Source organism: Nelumbo lutea, chromosome 7, assembly GCF_056320005.1.
Source record: "Nelumbo lutea isolate HS-2025 chromosome 7, American lotus-T2T, whole genome shotgun sequence".
Taxonomy (NCBI): domain Eukaryota; kingdom Viridiplantae; phylum Streptophyta; class Magnoliopsida; order Proteales; family Nelumbonaceae; genus Nelumbo; species Nelumbo lutea.
The window spans coordinates 34114528-34136184 of record NC_142690.1 but is presented as its reverse complement, the minus strand read 5'-3'; the positions used below and the strand labels follow the sequence as shown (position 1 = coordinate 34136184).

The window sequence follows — 21657 nt, the reverse complement described above, 5'->3', positions numbered from 1 at the left end:
TTTCACTACTTACTGGTTGAGAGGGACGGGGAATACCTCTGGTGTGTCTGTCAGAACGGTCTTTAGTGTCAAATTTCTCGCCAAGCTCCAATGGAGGAAGAGGTGCAGGGTTCAGGGTTACACAAGGCAGATCAAGAGATGAAAGATTATGAGTGGGATTATCATTTTGGACTTTTAGTGAAATTTGAAGTTAACGGAATGAACTAACAGCCGTCCCATTAAGGGGGGCATGCCTATGGGAGGATACGCAAACACAATGGGTTTCTATTGTGTGGGACGTTTTTGGGGTGCCAAGCGGTGGGGCGCAGATTCGAACTCTTCCTGTACTACATCAGTTTGTCACATATAATCCAATAATGTAAGAGTATAGGAAATTCATAGAAACACACCAAGGACACATAAAATAATAAAAGAAATTAATTATTATTCATAATAAAGTGAAACCACATCTTTCTATCGGAGTGAGGACCTACAATGTCTAATAGTTAGAACACATTATAGAAACAAATTAAAAATACAAAAAAAAAGTAAATGTAAAATAATAAATGTGATACAAAATTCAAGATCACATTACATTAATTTAAATTAGTCACTATTTCTTATGTTTGATGCATGTTTTGTTCTACAAGAGTTGGAAATTGATGAGACAACAACAACATCAACATCCAATAATTAATACGAGTCTTTCCTTCCCACTCTAGATCTCTTGGCTCGTAATTCCAGTTTCTCTATACTTGATGTATTTAGCCTATATCAACGTTAACGTCCGGCATGGCGGCACTGTTATTCCCATCATCTGGAGGACTTATTGATATCCAAAGCAAAGAGACTGTAATTGTGACAAGACCAGACCAGACGTAAACAATGGTTGGCATCCTTCCTTTCCTTCCCATCAGCCCTTTTGCAAATGGGTACATGTGAGCCAACACCCAGAAGCTGAAGAAGACCCCACCAAACAGCTTATTCCATTGTGGGATAACACTGTAGATTGTCCTTGCGAATCCCATGACGATGGCTACAAGGTTAACCACCATGATTGTTAGAGGCATTATGAAGAGACTAGTCCATTTGACAACATAGAGGTCAGCATATATGTCATCATCGTCCTCGGCAGCAGACTTGGATGTTAATGTGAATGAGATATCAATGCCGGCAATGACCTTCAAGAGGCCCTGAAGGACGGCAGCCAGATGGGCACTGGTCCCGCCGATGAGCCAAAACTGTTCGTTGCGCCACCAGTCTTCAAGAGACACACCAGACCATTTGATCTCCAGGAGAGAGAGGAGGCAGAGGGTGATAGTGATGGAAAGGAGGTAAAGGAGGAAGCTTACATTGAGATTTTCAACAATGAAGTGTCCAGAGAAAAGGGAGAGAGCAGGAAGGAAACAGTAGACAACAAGGAAGATTGAGGTGAAAGGGTAAATACCGACGTTGAGGTAGGCAATGCGCTGTAGGAACTTGAGGCGTGGGCTAGCAAGGAAGGCATTGTTGCGAGAGAAGAAGATCTCGACAGACCCTGTGGCCCAGCGAAGGACCTGGTGTAGACGATCTGTGAGATTGATGGGGGCTGTGCCGCGGAAGGCATCACGCTTAGTGATGCAATAGATTGAACGCCATCCACGATTGTGCATGCGGTATCCAGTTACCACGTCCTCTGTAACCGACCCATAGATCCAACCTATTCTTTCCCCCCATTCTGTCTTGTCCTCATACCTGTATAGTATTATAGTGCAAAATTGGGATAGAGTCATTTTTCATTCAAGTTGAGACTTGGTTTGATAGAGGCTCCACTCATCAACATTATCAAGCTCAATACAAAATTAATTCATTAACAATGTTTATCAATCTCACTTAGGGATGGCTACTTCTACCCGTACCCACCTCTACCCACCCGTACCCACCTCTACCCGTCTTGAGATTTTACATGTTTTAATCAAATAATTGGAAATTTTGATATTTATTCATATTATTTTACTTGTTTATAACTTATATATGGCACATTAGGGTCATGAAGGTTTTACTAGGGGTGCAAGTCAGGTGGGTTAGGCTGGGTTTGTGGTCAAACCTAGGCTCAACCCTAAAATTTTGGCTTAAGGCCCAAGCCCGAGGTCAAAACCGAACTTCTTAACCCAAGCCCAACCCGTATTGTAATTTGATTCACTCGGGTTGGATTTGGGCTCAGGCTAGGCTCGGGTTGGTCAATAAAGCCACTCTAAAATTATATATGTATATATGCATTTATGTAAATATTTACAGATATATTTATGTATGTATGCATATATGTATGTATATATTTGGGTCGGATTAGAGCTACCTAAAGGCTTAGACCGAGCCTAGCCCGAGGACTGAAAATCCAAGCCCAACCCATGTAAAATTTTGGGTTGGGTCGATTCGGGATCATGTTAGGCCCGCCCAAGTTGCAACCCTAGGTTTTACGTTTCCGTGAAGGAAAATCCAACCCACTATAGATTTGGTGCACAATGAGGGTTGGGAGTAGAGCTATCAATAGGTCAGGTATGGGTCAGAACCAGCTTGAACCGGAATGAGCCCAACATGAAATGTTGAGGACCTGAATCCAGACTTGATAGGGTTTGTAATTTTTGGACCCAGAACCGAACCAATCGAAATAAATATTCATGTTTGATATATATTACATATATATTTCGAGACTAGGTGGAACCGATTCCAAACCAATAGTAATCGGGATCCTATATCGGGACTGAAAACTGATTCATCGGTTCCAATTCCCAGAACCAGAACTGGCCCAATCAGTTCAAGTCCGTCGGGTCAGACCAAACCCATTGACAGCCCTAGTTGGGGGGAGGTCAAGGGAGCCAAGTAAGGCTTTATATTTAGGGAAATTTGGAGTTGAATAGGGATTTTCATTAGGTTTTTGGGTTTTATTAATCAACAACTCCACCTATTTTGCCATCCCTAATCAGGAAAATGTAGTCTGACTAACTTCATCAAAATTTGTTTTCCTAACACCATTAAACACAGAAATACATGAAATGGAATCGTACCAGCAGGAGATGACGGCAATAGCTTCAGCAACTGTTTGGGCATCGAGCGGTGGGCGGGGAGCGAGTAGTGCGCCTGGAGGTCGGCCATTCTTTACGGACAAGTGATCGGCAAGCGGTCGTCCTTGGAACTCAGCCACAGCTATCGAGTCAGTGAACATACTCGAGTTCCCAAACTTCTTAGGCAAGTTCAAATCTGGATGTCCTGTGAGTAGGTGTGCGTCTGATTCTTCTTCCTCTGATTGGGTTGAAATATTAGCGGCTGGTTTCTTGTTCTGACCAAATAAGCCAGAGTACTCATTGGCTCGTGGAGGTTGGAAACCATACAAGGCATACCTTCGGAACAGGCATCCAGTGCCAACATATACGGGGCCCTGGAGGCCATCCAGAGCTCTCATATTGCCATCAAAGAAGACAGTGTTATGGTTGGCATAACGATCAGATGGATCAATTCCTTCGAACCGTTGTGGGAACTGAATGTAGCAAATGCGGTCTCCACCACGGTCCATCATGAAGCACATGCCCTCGCGAAGGGCAAGCGAGTTGTATATGTAGTGATCACAGTCGAGGTTCAGAATGAAAGGGCCATTAGAGAGTATGGCTGAAGCTCGAACCAGGGCGTTCATGGCACCAGCCTTTTTGTTATGATCATAACCTGGGCGCTTCTCACGGGAGACATAGGCAAACATGGGTATGCGAATATCAACACCAGTGAAGTCCAACACTTTTTCATCTGGGTTTCCATACACTGGATCACTGTCAGGAACTTTGCTCATCACCTATCCATCCATGCATCATGTATGGGAAATTCAAGTATCTGTGAGCAGGCTTGTAATATTCTATCACTATAATTAGGTATAGTAAGTTCACTTATCCATCTTCCTTTGTGTTTAATTTATTGGGGTAAATGTACCTTGCAAAGTCATTTTTGACCATGGGTTTAGCTATGGTGCCGGAAAGATATGATACTCGAAAAACTTACAACCAATCAATCAACCGACATCATAAAAGTAGAAATCAATCAGGTGGGTTTTCATCAAGATTCATAGAGGGTCAGTTGTGATCGGTCAAATAAAAGCCTTTTTCCTATGATGTCTTTTCGATATTATAGATTTTCCCTTTGATCATTTATTTCTTTTATTATTTACCCTTAAATGATACATGAAAATTGGATTTTTTTGTGGGTCTCACATGTTTTTGAAATAAGAACATGGATAAATTGGGGGCCGTTTGGCATGTTTTTTTAAGAAGAACTTCTGGTAGCTCTAACGGTCAAAAGACGCATTGAGCATTTGCATTAAGTTATGAGCAGCCTAAAGCCCATTTGGTTAAGGCATATCTTTTCGTGCGTCTTTTAGCACGAAGACAAATAGAAGAAAAAAACGCAAAAGCTCCATTTTGAGTTTTTGAAAATTGCCCGTTTTGAGCTTCTTGCATCTTTTCAGCACATTGGCTTTTGACAGTTAAATTTACTGCAAACCAAACGAGAAAAGACCAAATCATGGTCCGTCAGGCTTATAAATAGCTGACAGACCATGTGAAAAGATGCACCAAACGGGGCCCTGGGTCAATGGAACTTTAAAATTTAAGAAAACAAGGGCCATAGAAAGAAAAGAAAGAAAGGAAAAAAATGACATGATTGATTGAACTGAAGTATGAAGTAAAGGGCTTTTACCTGTAAAATCCCAGCATGGTCTCCCTTCTTGTGATCAGAACTAGGTTCATACCAGGTCCCGGGCCAATGTGTTCCATCGGCCATCCAAGTGGCCTTAGGGACGGTGATGGGTTCAGTAGGTGCAACACCACCATTCTTTTCCTTAGCCAACTTCCGCTCGTTGGCCTCTTCCTTTTTATTGTAGGCGCGGCAACGTTTCTTTATCACATCAGGTAGACCATTAATCCTGACCTTGAACTCATCATACTCCCTCTTAATCCAACGCCGGTCCTTAACAAAATCAGGTTTCTTCTTATTCTTAGTGGGGTCTGTCTTAATGGAGAAGTAACTATCAGGATTACGAGGCTCAATATTGTGCTTACGGCAGAAGGGTACCCACACCTCGGCAAAGTTGACAGCCTCAGCCATGGCTTCGAAAGTAAGGATGGCACCACCATCGTCTGAAATGTAACAAGAAAGCTTCTCAACTGGGTAATCTGCTGCTAAGATCGATAGGATGGTGTTGGCTGTGACGAGAGGTGGTTCTTTCTCTGGATCGGCTGTGGAAACGAAAATATCGACCCCAGGTAGATCGGACTTGCCTTGTGGGTTTGAGTGTGAGGGTTGTTCGAACTTGTCACGAAGAGCAGCCAGGTCAGTGGCTCGATTGATGGGATTCAGCTTGGGCATTTGGTCCAGTATCCATGAGAAAGCGAACCATATTTCACACACTATAGACATGCCCCACAGCCACATCGCTTCTGGGTTAGGGTTTCTCACTCGCCACGTCAGAAATAGTAACAGTGCTATCAGACGGACTCCAACCAGAAGCCTGTTCATGCATGCAAGAATTCTTTTATGAAGGGGCCAAAACTTAAATTGGATTGGGTGGGGGTGGGGGGAGAATAAATGTGATAGGCCATTGGGGGGGGGGGGGGGGGGCAACCGGCCAACCATTGAGGCGGGGGAGTAGAGGAGGGGGAAAATATACGTGGGAGAGTGTAATATATATGAAGTTTTTTCAGTCATAGCAGGGGTCATGGCTCCCCTGGTTCCTCCATAGGGCTGTAATCGAATAGAGTTCTAATCGAATAGTATAGGCTCAAATTCGATTAGGTTCGATTCAAGTTCAATTCTAATCAAGCTCGATTAGTTATTTGAGCTCGAGCTCGACCAATAAAAAGTTTAGTTCGAAAGCTCGCGAATTTGGCTCATTTAACACATACATACATACATATATACATGCATACATACATATTATAAAATATATTTTTATATTCTATATCATATATATATTTATTTATTTTCGAGCTTTGAGCCAAACTTTAACACATTGAATATTTAAAACATACTTTATATTCCCATCATAAAGTCTCATAAATTTCAACTTACAAATACGTTTCGGAATTTCATAATTTGAAAACCTAGTCTCACAAAACTCTCTTAGTATTAATTTACTCATCATTCTTAAATTACTCTCTCTCTCTCTCTCTCATTCATACACACACTTAAGTAGTCAATGTTTGTAACATCTCCCTCTCCCCCATTGTAATCCCTTGGTTCTCTCAAATAATGCATGGGTTATAATCAGATGGATTGGATAAGGGTAAGTGCTAACACAAGACCAAACCTAGGTTGATGTCAAAACCCAAATTTGCCAACTCAAACTTAACCAAATTTCTATTCAACCCTATGCTTTGCATGGGTTTTCTTACTAGTACAATTAATACAACAAAGGTAAATCTGTGATGTTGGAAAGACATACCGGAAGAAATCAAACCCCCCCTTAAGTTTTGATGAATATCACCAGATTTACCACTATAATAGTACCAGTTGATTGACTAGATTTTTTGAGTATCATGTCTTTCTAGTATCATAGTTGACCCCCAACAAGAAATGCGCTAAACAAAAAAAACTATAAAATTCACTGAGTTGTAATATTGCATCATGAGCCGTATAAAATTGCACCTTGTACAATGCAAAAAAAAAAAAAAAAGTTCTAACTATTTGCACCACTCCTTTGAGAGATGTAATACCAAATTATTTATGGGGCAAAATTTACATTTACAATTACATGAGTAAGGACTCATGCCATGCATAAGCTTTGTTAAGTGAAACTGAAGCAATACGACATTCCTAATTGGATCAAACAAGTTTGAATCAAATAAAAATAATTAATTATATTTTTATTTAATTAATTTAAAAAGGTAAAAATTTCTACTATTTCTATTAAATTTAATTATTTTACATTAGTTTATGTTATTTTTATATCACATTAAATTGATTGCAATTGTTATTATGTTTTTCTTAGTTATCAATTTTTATTCACAAGTTTTTTTTTTTTGACAAATATCCATTAACATTATTGACTTTTATTATTTTTAAATGGTTTTTAAATTAATAAAAAAATATTTTCTAGACTAATAAAATATACTATTTGAATTTTTTACTAATTTAATTATTATTTTCATCTTTTTTAATTCATTAATAATTTTATTAATTGTGAAGTCTTAATCTAACAATTAGTAATATATAAACTGATAAAAAGATTGAAGGGAAATCATTTAAAACTCGCCATGGCTTTTTAGCATTTCTCTTAAACTCACTATAACTTTTCAAAATGTCCAAAGAAACCCATGTCAATGACTTATTGTTTTTCAAAATTCACCATCTGTCAAAGCACTGTTAGTGTCCATTGACAGAAATTATCCATGTTAGCATAAATGTAAATTTTATGACCAAAATGCCCCCAAATGGCATATCAACCTTATTAAGCATATTTTTATGTCAGTCTAACTTTTATTCAATACACCTTTGTTCTAACGGACATCTGATAGAAGTGGACTTTGGGTCCTACATAGCCACATGTCCTCTTCTTAACCATTGATCTTTTCTTGATTTCATTTCTTGTTACATTTGAAATTAAAAGGGATATAGTAATAGTTGTATGGCAAGTAGATATGGAGTGTCCAATGAATTTTGTTTGAATCAAAAGCGCTCCATTTATAAAAGAATAAAGGGTAAAATAGTAATCTACCAACATTCCTTAGTCTATTTAACATCAACTCATGACATGGGGTTCTTGGACATTTTGAAAAGTTACCCTGAATTTAAGAGAAATGATGAGGAGTCATGGTGAGTTTCAGACAATTTCCCAAACATGAAAGGGGAAGAGAGCATTAAATGCATACCTATAAGGGCTGAGGATGGAAGAAGGGACATTGATCTTCCTGGTAAGCGGCTTCCAAGGTTTATCCATAAAATCAGACATTGACATCCCTCCGTCATCACCAAATTCATCGTCTTGTGACCAATATGCATTCCCAATCCCATACGTTCCCTTGGTCTCGAACAACCAACGATTGTGATCGAAATCCCCCGTTTGGCTTCTCAACAACATAGACTTGTTCGTTTTCACAAATGACATTCTTCTATCCATCTTTTTGCCTAATCCTCCACCACCACCACCACCACCTTCCTCCTCTGCACCTCTTCTGTTCATTCCAACCCGTCTTGATGCTTCCCCTCCAAAAATAGTCCCTTGCCCGTATGAACCAAGTTCATCAGGTTTAGACTGGGGGTGGTGGTGTTGCCGGTCAGACGACATGGAAGAAGCACTGGATGCACCGGCAATTGCACCACTGCCGCCTGCAGCCGTGGGCTGGTTGTCCGGTGTCGGAGGCATTAGTACGGCGTAATCAATATAGTCATTGGAGTTTCCATACTCACCAAAACCGTCTACGTCTTCGTCCCGAGAGAGGCTAACGATACGGCCGCTGGATGTTCGTCGGGCAAATTTCAAAGCTGTTGGTGGACGTCCTGCGGAGGATGACGACGACATCTTGGTTGGGCTAGTCGATGATGCCATCGTGGTTACTTGACACCAATCAGTTTATCATGGTTGGGCTAGTTGATGATGCCATCGTGGTTATTTGAGTTGATGAAGATCTTGAGATTCTCATTATAATCAATCAGTTTATCATGTTAAGAGTTTATCCAGCAGAAAAATGAAGCCATTGTAGATTAAAGAGAGATGTCATTTGGAGATTTGAGAAAGACCGGAGAAAGGTCATCGACAGTGCAAACCATGGATGATACGGAAACCCAATTTGGTTTTATTTACGAGAAACGAGGGGGAAAGGGGAATTGATTGGTTAAGAACGAATACAAAACTCGCACGAACCCCCGGTATGTGCGTTGGAATTTGTGGCTTTTTTTATTTTTAATTTTGCGTTCGAATTGTGGATTTGGTTGAGAGGTCCAACATCCTAATACTAAGTCAAATTTGCACAATCGCCACCTTCCTTTGGTTTGTCTTCTCTTGGACTTCAATACCCCTTTTTCTCTTTGTTTCACTCCCTGTCGAGTTAATTTCACTTAGAGAATCTAGGTGTTTTTTCAAATTCTCTCTCTTGATCAATCAGAAGATGCCTATTTTTCTGAGACCAAAAGCCAAACGGAGAAGTACGATACATCCGATGCAGAGTTCTGAATTCCAGCCCTCCCCCCCTATAAACCACATCCTGCCTGTGAATTTGGCATCAATTCACGGTCAGGATGCATTCACCCTATACTTTGGGACTACAAAATTCTGATATGGGCTGATTGGTTATTCTCCCAAAGCCAAAAGGCATCAACATGAGGTTAAGTGTCTCCTTATCTATAATTTGTATACATTAAGGTCATGTTTAGAAACGTGGGCATTTTTTTAATAAATACTGTCACATAGACACCATTTCAGCATTTAGCCTATTATGCTGATTCGTAGGCATAGAAATTTGCAAAAGTTGGCCTTAGTTTATGTGCATGCCTACAGTTGGGGGAAGCTTCATTTTAATGCTTCGTCCAACGGTTAGACATTTATTCACTGTTATACTGATGTGGTGTCTAGTGGCATTTGTCAATAAATTGTTTCATTATTCAGTTTTGCAAACAAATCAAATACAAACGATTAGTGAATAAATGGAAATTATACCAAACATATACTAAAATAGAATGTGACAAGTTGGTATATTTCTACTTTCTAATTGCTTTTGAAAGACCCTTTTTTTCTCATCTTATTTTTTTTATTTTAAAATTGAACAAAATAACTCAATTGGTCAATCACATTTAAGACCTATCTCTCCTCGTTAACTCACAATTTACTCTCTCTCTCTCTATCCTCTTTCTCGTTAACTACTTTAATTTAACTCTCATCATTAATTATGTCACTAAATCTCCTTCAATAACAAATGCCATTAATTCTCTCCTCTCCATTACTTTATTAACTTTATTTATATTTATATCCATTTCAATTTAACTAAAATTTTACATACATTAAATTATATGGAAAAATATAAAACTTCTAGATATTTTGGAAATCATATAAACTTCCTTTATATTATGACACTAACAAAAACCTCTCCCATTGTTTTGGAAAAAGGTATAAACACCTCCCTTCCCTTACATTTTCAATAATAGAAAATTTAAAATTATAAAAAGACCCTTACAACCATTAAAGCATAAAATTCCAATTTTTTTAGTAGAAATATACCAAACTTTTGCTTCACCCGACATACCCTTCTCCAAGACTACTCTTCCAATGCTGTAACTTTTTGCTTTTGTCGACAATGATGAAATTATAATTTGAAATATGCCAAAACTATTGAAGCCTCTTTGGCCATAGCCAAGACCAAGCTTAGGGTGGAGACAGCCTTGCCATTATCATTGATTGCAAGGACTTGAACTACTTAAGAAATCCTTATTAAGCTTTGCGCATGATCAAGATTTTTAAACCATTATCTAAGGATGGCATTCAAACAATTGTCAATCGTGGATGCCCAAGGTTGATTGAAAAGATGGTAATTCAGTTAAAATATTGAGAGCATTTTTTGGATTTGACGAATGATTGATGAAGGAGATCTGTAGCGCATATAATCTATGAGGATTAATGCTGTTCAATCCGAGGTGATGCATGAATTGAGAAGAGCAATCACATAGTCCTTGCCAACAGGGTGGTGTCAAGCTATAAGGACGAGTCCGTGCTACAAGACTTGTGATCAAGAAAGGAGAAGTCAGAGGCCCGAGGAGTTATCCCCGGATAGGCACTCCGACGCTCAAGTCAGTAGAATGTGGTAGATGGTCAGACCGAGCAATAAGGGTGCTAGTCCGAGCTAAGTAGCAATATGGGTGTTCGAAGTTAGGGGTCCCTTACCTTGAGCATGGAATACCTTCTTATAGTTGCGGACCCCGTGTTGTGGTTGGATTGGGCTCCTGGGGTTGTCAGGATGAGGTAAGCCGCCAAGGTATTTGTGATAGAGTACTAATACCCGATGAAGTTGTCTTCCTTACTCCTCTTTATTCGTAGTTATGTTTATTCGTGCCACGGGTAGCTAACATGACTGAGGGGATAAGATGGGGGGCCATAGTAATAGCATAACCCAACCTAGGTCGCAGAAAGAGTGCATGCTGCGGAGCTGGCCGAGCTATGCTGACATGCCTGGGCTGACCGGGCGGTGACAGGGCGGCCACATGTCTCTCTGGACCAGCTTAGCCATGACCCAAACACCACTCCCCCAGTTCTGAAGTCAAGGCTTGAGGTGTTCGACCGAGGTGTAGCGTGACGAGGCACCTTGTTCCTCGGCTAAAGAACTCCAAGTCGAAGTCTAGTTGAAGTCTATTTGAGCGTCTAGTCCACTTGATGTTCCTCGATGTTTGCTAGAAAGTGAGGTCCGCGCAATGTGGGCTGTAGTCGGGGAGTCCTTCAATGGTCGGCTGCAGAACTCCAAGAATTCTAACTTCGGAATCCAAACACCACTCCCCTAATTCTGGAGCCGAGGAGGGGAGTGATCGGCCAAAGTGTTATGTGGTCGTGTAGCTTGGCAGGGCGTCGAGGTGTCAAGATAAGCTTCGAGGTCCATCTTCCTAGTGGAGCTGAGGAAGGGCACTTCGTTCCTCGACTGAAATGCTGCATGGTCGCTTAGCTCGACCAGGTGTCGAGGAAGGGCTTTCTAATTCCTGGTGGAGGCCGAGCTTCGATGTTGAAGCCATTGTGATTCTCCGCCATGGTGCGCTGAGCTCCAGAGTCAGGGGCTTAGCTCGGTCGGGTGTCGAGGAAGGGCTTTCTGATGCCGATGGAGGTCGAGCTTCGGTGTTGAGGCCACTGTGATGCTCGACCATGGTGTGCCGAGCTCCGAAGTCGAGGGCTTAGCTTGGTTGGGTACCAAGGAAGGGCTTTCTAATGCCGGTAGGAGGCCGAGATTCGGTGTTGAGGCCACTGTAATGCTCGACCATGGTGTGTCGAGCTCCGAAGTTAGGGGCTTAGCTTGGTCGGGTGCCGATGAAGGGTTTCTGATGCTAGTGGGAGGTCAAGCTTCGGGCAGCAAGGGAGCAATCAACTGCACTGGAGAAGGAGGTGGCTGAGCTGAAGGCCCAATTGGCTTAGCAGGCGAACGTAGTGCGAGGCCTAAGGCAAGAGATCACCGAGCTGAAGGCAAGGAAGGAGCGACTAAGGCAGGAGGCCGCCGAGGAGGCGATAGATCAATACAAGGCCTCGATAGAGCTCCAACAAGAGATGGACCAGTATGCCTCGGCTTCCTTTGAAGTTGGATTCAACGTCTTCCGCAGGAGGGCTCTACATCACTGCCCAGAGCTGAGTGAGATTGCACAGATTTGGGAGGCGTATGACTTAGACGCTCCACCAGCTTCGAACAATCTCATTGATGGGGAGGTCGATGGGGGAAAGGATGGTGAAGATGGTGAGGACGGTGACGAGGCCGCTGTTCCCCCTGCCAAGGATTGAATGGCAACGAGGTTCTTTGTTTTTTCCTGTTCTTATAATAGCTCAGTATACCGAGCTTTAACCTACTGTACTGATGGCTTAACTTAATGAAACATTTTTGTTCTAAACTTTTGTGCATACATACATCATTTTTTTTTGGTTCCTCGGCCTTACCTTGGTCGAGGTCTGGGGTTGACCGAGATCTTCAATCTCCGGCTAGTGGAGCCGGAGTATATTCCGAGTTTTCATCTTTGGGATGCTCAGTTTTTGGTCTCGGGAGCTTTTGGGGCCCTTTAAGGGTTGGCCGTTGCTCAACTAACTTTGACCGACTGTTAGTCAGTGGGTGAGTGGAGTTTAATGACTGCCCTCAAGCCTTGATGGGCGAGGGTGTTCTTCTCCACCTTAGGCTTGGTCTGTGGATAGCCGAGTCAAGTTGGTCAGTGATATGCTATCGAGCTATGCATCATGGGCTCAGGCCATTCAAAGATCAATTGAGTCGGCGAGGTGCGTCAAGCTACGGTGTAGCGCGGCTGTGTAGTGCAACTGTGTAGCACGGCGATGTAGCGCGGCGGTGTAACGCATTTTACGCAGTGTGTGTGAAGTGGTGCGTGTGTGCGGTTGTCGGGCTCATGGGAGCGGGCCATGGAGGCGGACCTCCCTGTTGTGTCTTTGCTTCTCAAGCTTGGACCGCACTCCCCTCCTTTCCAACCAGCACATTTTGGGGTCCTTGGGATGAGGATCGTCATTTGTATGCGTTGGGGCATGAGGGGGACGGCCCAGCTAGACGGTGCCACAGATCCTAGTGTCTGCATCATCTCGAAGATCTTATCGACTCTCTTGCATTGCTCAGAACTGTACAGGATCAACCGCAGCTGGAGGCTGTGGAATTTCTTGATGCGGAGGGCTGCGATGCCGAGATTCTCGAGATGGGGATCGACCTGTTGATCATTCGAAATGGTTCTTGAGCATCTTGATCACTTTTCTTGATTGTGTAGTGAGGAATGAAAGATTTTCGGGAAAGGCTTTTTGTGCATTTCCCACAGACGGCGCCAATCTATTGTTGCTTAATCCAAGGTGGTGCACAAGCTGAGGAGAGCAACCAAATAGTCCTTGCCAACAGGGTGGTGTATATGGACGCGGCTGCGCTTCAAGACCTGTGATCAAGAAAGGAGAAGTCAGAGGCTCGAGGAGTTATCCCCAGGTTGGTATTCCAACACTCAAGTCAGTAAGAGGTGATGGATGGCTGGGCCGAGGTATAGGGATGCTGGTCCAAGCTAAGTAGCAGTATGGGTGTCCAGAGCTGAGGGTCCCTTACCTTGAGCATGGAATACCTTCTTATAGCGAGAGACCCGTGTCTTGGTCGGATTGGACTCGCTTAGAGTGTATGTGCACAATGATTAAAGAAATGGAACTAGAAGATTCAACAAATAATATGAACAACACTTTTGAATCAACAATAAGAACAATACAATGTAATTAAATAGATAATGATAATAATATGTGAATCAAATAACTTCAGTAATGAATACAACTCACAATATATTACAACAAATAAAAGTAAATGAACAATAATGTAAAGAATAATTGCAAATGTAAAACCATAGGAACTAAAGCAAGAACAAAATAAAGCACAAGGAAAACAAAAAGAACAATGCACACAATACTTTTATAGAGGCAATTTGGGCAACCCTAGCCTACGTATTCTACTTCAAGCAACACCTTGAGGATTTTTACTAAAACCAACTAGACTTCTAGGTGATGGTTGTGAACATCGGAAAAACCAGGCTCAGTTACCACTTGGGCTGAAAATTGAGCCGCCACCCATCAAATACGGAATTGGAGGTGATGGGACGTCTAAAATCAATATCGAAAAATGCGTTCGGTTTAACAGTGACTCCAAAGCCCAAGCATTAGCTACACCAATTTGGATAAGTCTCGGATGGGAGAGGGAAGGGGTTAGGCACCCCTCTCCCAAGTCCAATAGGTGGGGCCCGCATGGCATAACAACAAGCATAAATAAGCAATTATTCAATTGATAAAAAGCATAATTAGCAACACAAATGAGAAGCGAAGCATCATAAGAAAAACCTCCTTAAATATATTTTTTGCTTTCTTTGCATCTTTTATATTTTTATATTTTTTTAATATTTTCTTTTTATTTATTTTTCATTTTTTATTATTATATTTTTTAGAGCTTATTTCCCCTTTTGCAAATATATTCTACTTACCAAACTAAAAAAACTAGATTTGTTAACTAAACCTACGATTATAGTTTTTTGTTCTTTTTTTTTTTTCTCTTTTCTCTTTTATTATTACTTATTTTATTTTATTTTTTAATTTCATGTTATTGCCATTACTTTACTTCAAGTGTGCTCTATTTTCACCAACATAATCCCTCTTCACTCTTCTAAACTGCAAAAACCGGATATCGGTGTTTGTTCATTTTAAGTATACCCTGGTTTCACCGACCTTATCCCTCTTCACTCTTCTAATCTACAAAAGATCGAATACCCTCTACCCTCTCCTCTTTTATCTTTGATATGGTATTATACGAAGACACCCCTATCTCATCCCCCTATCCAACCCAAATTCAGATAAATAGATAAATAGAGAGGAAAGAAATAGACTGATTAATCCACTATCATCATACCACAGTTCCACCATGAAAGAAATTATCAGCAAAATAAATCAGTTATAAAAAATAGCAATAAATCAATAAACGAAAAAAAAAAACCCATAACTAGTACTGAAACCTACGGGAGCTGGTTCAACGGAGTCGATTACCAACTCCGCCAAACCTCACTCCACACAACTTGCAATCGATTCAAATATCAGACAAAGACAATGTCGAAAAAAATAACTAAAAGAGAAACTATTGTAGGAGAGAATGACAAGATTTACTATATGTTGGCCTAGAATCAATCGCTGTTGCGGGGGATTCTCAACTCCTTTTGGTATATTTGCTTTCAAACGGTAATAGAAAACGCTGATTACGATCGAGAGAACGATATGAAGATGATGCCTCCGGAGATTCACATTTAAGCTTACCGTTGCTGCTACCACAGGCTCTTCTCCGCCAGCCGTGAGGATGAAGCTAAGGGGAGGGGGCTAACTGGTGACCAGATGATAGAAAAGCAGCGTGGGATGAAGGGGCTAACTGGTGACCAAACCGTAGGGTTTCCAGTGGATTCGAATGGGAATGAAGGGGAGAAAATCGCCGCTGCAACTCCCTTGTTTTCGACTGAGGAGAAGGTGAACAGTAGCTCACTAGCGAGAGAAAAGATAGTGAGGGAGGTGGAGAACATAGGAGAAGGATCGAAGAATAAGAGGGCGGAAGGAATCGGAGGAAGACGAATCTCTAGTCGCTACCCCTCTGGTTTGGGTTTGAAGGTTGAAGATGATGAACAGTCATCTCTTCCCCTTTCTCCGCCTTAGGGTGAAAATGAAGGAATCGGTCTCTTTTAAATGGCGCCAGGGGGTATTTTTGTAATTTTATCAAAATTGAGGGTAATTTTGTAATTTAGGAAAAGGTTGGTCAAACCGGGATTAGGATGGATGGCTAAGATTCTGTGTCAAAAATTGAAGGGTCGAGATTGGTATACCCACAAAGAGGGTTTCGATGCATGAGGGCTAGTGAGATTGGTCAAAATATAACCTTTTTGGATGAAGAGGCAAACCGGTGTAGTTTTGAATCAAATTTCATGGGGTGGGGTTTTTAGACATTCTTTTTCGATTGGTGGGGTCAAATTGGCCTGACTAGGCCCAGATTGAGTAGATCTAGAAAGGGTTCGATTCGTTTAATTTGGGGGCTCAAAATGGAATCTTTCTCCATATGGGGTTTTTGGGTAGTTTGAGATGATTGGTTAAATAAGATTGAGCCAATTGGGCCTGGATCGAGCAGATTTGGATCTAGTCAATCTGGAGCCTCGAAATAGAATCTGTGTGATCGAGGGTAAATGAAGGTATTTTGGGATGGAATTTCATATGTAGGGGTCTTTTGGTATTCTAGGCTGATTGGAAAAGTTTGATTGGTTTAGAAGCGCTTGGATCAAGTGGATATGGGTTGTGGGTGCGAGAAAGGTCAAAATGGAATCTTTGTTTGATGGACGGGTTAACGAAGGAATCTTGAGTTCAAATTTCATGGGTAGGTGTTTCGAAATGTGTCAAGCCTGATGGTTGTGTCTGATCTATTGGTTGAGGTGTAAGTGAGGGTCGATCGGAGACCATCAGATAGGTATCGGGTAGGTTTAACGATAGATCTGAGGGCTCTCGGGGTGAAATTTGGGTTTTCTAGATTTTGGGGTGTTTCAGAGAGGTCGGAATGGTATGATCGGGTGTTTGAGGTGGATAGGAGGCTCAGGTGGTAGACCGAGCAAAAATCGGGTGCTGATAGCTACCCCTCTTTGTTGTAAGGTAGGAAACTACGAAACAACAAAGACTGAAAGAAGCACACAAAGACTTTTGTGAAGGGGGGCTTGGAAGAGGGGCAAGATGAGGAAGGAGGAGTGGGACGAAAGGGAGTTCCCATGTAGCATTGTTTCATCATGTTCAGGCCATTTTATTCTTAGCAAAGTGACCATTCCTAGGTATCAAGAACCTTTGGAATCAGGGTACATTTGCCGTAAAAGAAAACAATAAAAACAACCAATAATATGAAAACTATTTATTTTGAAAAATGACCCCTCCAAGGTATCAAAAAACTTATAGAATTAGGGTAAATATACAGAAACTGGATATGGGATAAAACTAAGAAAATTATTAACGTGGGTCAAAACATAGAAGTTGACATGACCAACAGAATTTTCTAACGTTGGTCAAAGCATAGAGACTGACATGACCAACGGAATTTTTTGATGCAGGTCAATGAAAACTAGTTCTAAGATAAAACTGATAAAGCTAGATTTGGGATAAAAATGCTAAAACTGGATCTAGGATAAAACTACGAAAAATTGGACCAAAGTAAATCTATCACTAAGAAAAACATGTTAGAGACAAACAAATCATTCATTAAGACAAAGGTTCAAAATTCTTGCAAAGCACCATCATAAAACACTAACAAATATTCTTTAGTTTTTTTTTTTTTAGTTTTTTTAGAACATTTTGAAAGATTTTAATAACTTCTTTTTGACACAACACAATGTAAAATAAGAGTTTCAAATATTATTTATTATTCATTTCATTGTTTCTTCTTTCTTTTTTTTATTTTTTTTGTTGTTTTTTCTAATTTTTATTACCATTTATATCATATCTGTTTATTCAATTAAAACTAGTGTTGGTGGAAGAAAGGAGATTTACAAACGGGATTTCTGACACGGGTCAAAGCATGGAGGCTGACATGACCAACGGAAGATAGACGTGGGTCAAAGCATAGAGGCTGACATGACTAACAAAAGACAGACGCGGGCCAAAGCATAGAGGCTGACATGACCAATGGAATTTTTGACGTGGGCCAAAGCATAGAGGCTAACATGACCAAAGGAAGACAGACGCAGGTCAAAGCATAGAGGTTGACATGACTAACAGAAGACATACGTGGATCAAAGCATAGACGCTGACATGACCAACGGAAGACAGACATGGGTCAAAGCATAGAGACTAACATGACCAACGGAATTTCTTACCTGAGTCAAAGCATGGAAGCTGACATGACCAATGGAAGATAGACGTGGGTCAAAGCATAGAGGCTGACATGACCAACAGAAGATAGACGCGGGTCAAGGCATAGAGGCTGACATGACCGATGAAATTTTAATGAATATCATCGATGAAATTTGGAATTCAAATACTTTAACTGACAAATCTTCAATAAAATTATAGAATCATGAAGCAGAACACCGAGGTGCAAAATAAACACTTAAAAGATTTTTTGAAGAATAAGGCAATGATTTGCACAAAAGAGCTTGGAATAACCAACATAGAAAAGGATATGATGTGATGGTAATGCCAAGATAAAAATGGGTATGTACTGAAAATGTCAAAACATCTTCTTAAACCGTGGTACAGGAGGGATTCAAATATCTGAGCAATGCACAAGGGCACGAAATATGACGATGGTAAGAAGGAAAATCTTTAAAACCTAAAGGCAAAAGTGGCTTCGACCTCAATTCATATGAAAGTGATTATGTCCAAATGGTATATTTCTGGTTCGCATTAGATGAGAGTGTGTATCCTCTCTTCAGGATCGTCCCTTAAAACTCATTGAGTTCAAAAGCATGTGTGATAGAAATGTAAGTTATTAAACAAGGGATTCACTATAAGAACAACATTCACAAAAGAAGAGGGGGTATGCCCCAGTTTTTTCTTTTAATTTTTGTTTTCTTCTTCTCTCTCTCTCTTTTTTTCTGGTTAACAAAAATGGTGGGCTATGAAGCTGATACTTCAATGGGCAAATAACAACTATGATCCTTCATCGCTGGCCAAATAGGTCTGTCTAGTGCTGATTTGTCAATTTTTCAAAGATCGATGAGATCTTGCTCATTAGGACGAAACATGGTATGGAAAGGTCACAAATGATGGGTTAAAAGGCCCAAATAACAATTGATAGGAGGCATCAGATACCTGGATCACCTCTTGGGAAATCATTATATTTTCATCATCATTTTTTTTTCTTTTCTTTATTTTTTTTCAAGGCTTTTCATATTCTTCACCAACATGAATCGTGCCTTCTTATTGATCAATGAGGACTTTATTTTGGGACAAAATGTAAATGGGTAAGGAAAATCAAAACTAAATATGGGTGTCATCATAAAAGCTCCCATAATGATAAAATCATATTAACTGCCCCAGTTTCTCCTGATTGCTTCTTGATTTTTCGTTTGAAAATTCAACTTCTGAATTGATCTTCCTTGCCCCAATTTCCTTGAGTATTTCATTTTTAGCAAAATTGTCAACAATTCCTTGATTTTTTTTATCCTTTTTTGCACTTATCTTCCATTTATTTTTCATTTTTCTCCCTTTTTTTCTTTTCTCCTTTTCTTTAAGCTCTTGCTCGATTGCTCTAATCGCATTCCACTTGTTTTGACACCCACTTGCTAGAAAGTGTTTATTGTGTAGAAAAGTCTGGCAGGAGGCTCAAAGGGCCAACTAAGGGTTTTTACTACACAATGTCAAACAAGTAGTCAATGATGGCCTCCCTTCATTTCATTATTGATTGCATGTCACATATTGAAAAAGCATATGTTGAGCATAGTATGTGTTGAGCAAAGCCTCCTTGGATATTCTCCTTCTTTCTCTTTTTTTTTTTCTCTCTATTTTTCCTTTTTTTTTAGCCCTTTAATGATCCATGAGGTGTATCCTTTGGGTTTGGCTAATTTGCCGGAAAAATGTCTAATGCATAAGGTCAACTGGTTAACTAGCGACTTTTGTAAATTCAAGGGATTATTGAGGAAAGAAGAACGACCAAGGTTAGGATGGTGCCTTTATTTTATGCCGGCTCAGGCATTATTCAAGAGGAATGTAGCATTCTTTGGTGGCTACAATTCTGCCCTAGTTTGGTCAAAGATGACGGCTTTATTACGGGCTGGGAGGTTACCAGGAAGTTCAACTAACTTTTCTTCAGGCATGCTTTCGAAACTTTGAGAGGAGGCAAACTCTACCTTCTGCGGATATACAATCCAGAATGGACTAATCACTCTCTTATGAGTAAGCATCTCAGGCGAGGGAAAGAGAAATGGGGGAAAATAATATTTTTTTATGGAAGTGGTCGGACCCATGAGATGGGCTGCTCTAGTACCCCTTTGAAAGGGATCAGGCTGGACGTTGTTCAAATTGCCTTAGAATGGCAAAGAAAAGAGAATAACAAACTAGATGCAAAAACAAAAGGAGACTCTCGATGGTTGGAGGCAGGGTAGAGAGCATTGACCCCCTGTCTCAGAGATAATACCCAACATTGGCCACAGACAACAATCAAAACATGTTGACAAAAGGGAGAACAACTTAGCTCAAAGGTTACTCATGAGGCTCAGGAAATGCAATGAGACCTTGATCGATTAGCTTTTGAACTACAATCTTGAGTTGATGGAAATTGTCAGTGATATGCGTTGGGTTTCTATGATAGTCACAAAAGGCATTCTCATCATAATACTTTGGCTTACGCACCAAGGGAGGCCTTTCTTCAAACAATTCCAAATATCCATCATTAAGCAAGGCAGGTAACAACTGAGAGCATGAACAAGGAAGTGGTGACAACTCCTTTTCTATTTGGGGAGTTTGTTGCGCTTTTGGGGTATGTTATTGTTGTCGTGATTGTGGACGCACTGAAGTAGGCACCCTAAATGAAGGATTAGATGAAGTTGTAGCTACAAAGTTAACTGGGTGGCCAGATATGAACTGTACTTCACTTCCTCCTTGATGCTTGGTTCCAAACTTCTTTGTTCCAGAGGTGGATGCTCCTACCCCTATCATCAATGGATTAATTCGACCATGTTTAATAGATTCTTCAATTCTGACAGCTCCTTTCACCACTTCACCGAAGTCCTTAAGCGGTTGGTTGTGCAGCCAATGGAGTATGGTAGGGATCTTTCAAAGTCTTGACAAAAAACCTAACCATTTCTTCCTTGGGCATGGGGTGTCGCAGTTTGGATGCCATTTCACGCCACCGATAGGCATAATCTATGAAAGATTCTTCAGGATTCTGAGTCATAGACTCAAGATCTACTTGATCTAGCACTAATTTCAGTTAAAAGAGAAGTGGTCTAAGAATGCTTCAAATACTCGTTTCTATAACTTCTTTTTCTCTTCCTCCAAATTAGCAAACCACATTCTAGCACTCCCAGTCAAGCTTTTCTAGAACATCTAGATCAAAAGTTTCTCATCGGAACCATACTGAAACATGTCCCCACAAAAGATTTTTAAGTGAGTTTGTGGACAACCTTTTCCAGCATATTTCTCAAAATTGGGCATCTTGAACTTCTCAGGCAATTTGGCATCTGGGTACAAGCATAACTCCTTAAAATCTATGATTCCCAAATTGTGAACCCCCTTTACTTGCCTAATTTCTTCCTTTTGTCTTTCCACATCATCCTTGAGGGGGGTTTGGAACAGGGTAGGTGGTGTAGCAAATTCGGGATCATCTTCTCTAAAGATGGTTGGAGAGGGTCGAGCATAGGATTGCCCTGGGAAGCTAAAAGTTGGCTAATGCGGGGGTTGCCAGTGGGATTGTTCACCAAAGGTGAAGGTTGGTTGAGGTGGAGGCTCGCAGTGGTGCTCCGCAAAGTTGAAAGCTA

General features: G+C 40.8%; 1 protein-coding gene across 1 annotated transcript; it reads right to left on the bottom strand.

Moving 5' to 3' along the window:
• Positions 1-404: 404 nt before the first annotated feature.
• On the bottom strand, positions 405-8763 carry CSLD1 (cellulose synthase-like D1). Its single transcript, XM_088953240.1, has 4 exons — positions 7866-8763; positions 4696-5506; positions 3024-3799; positions 405-1713 (listed from the first exon to the last, which is right to left on the bottom strand). The coding sequence occupies exons 1-4, from the start codon at positions 8540-8542 to the stop codon at positions 744-746; spliced, it is 3234 nt and encodes a 1077-aa protein (XP_088809366.1). The 5' UTR covers positions 8543-8763; the 3' UTR covers positions 405-743.
• Between the last annotated feature and the right edge of the window lie 12894 nt (positions 8764-21657).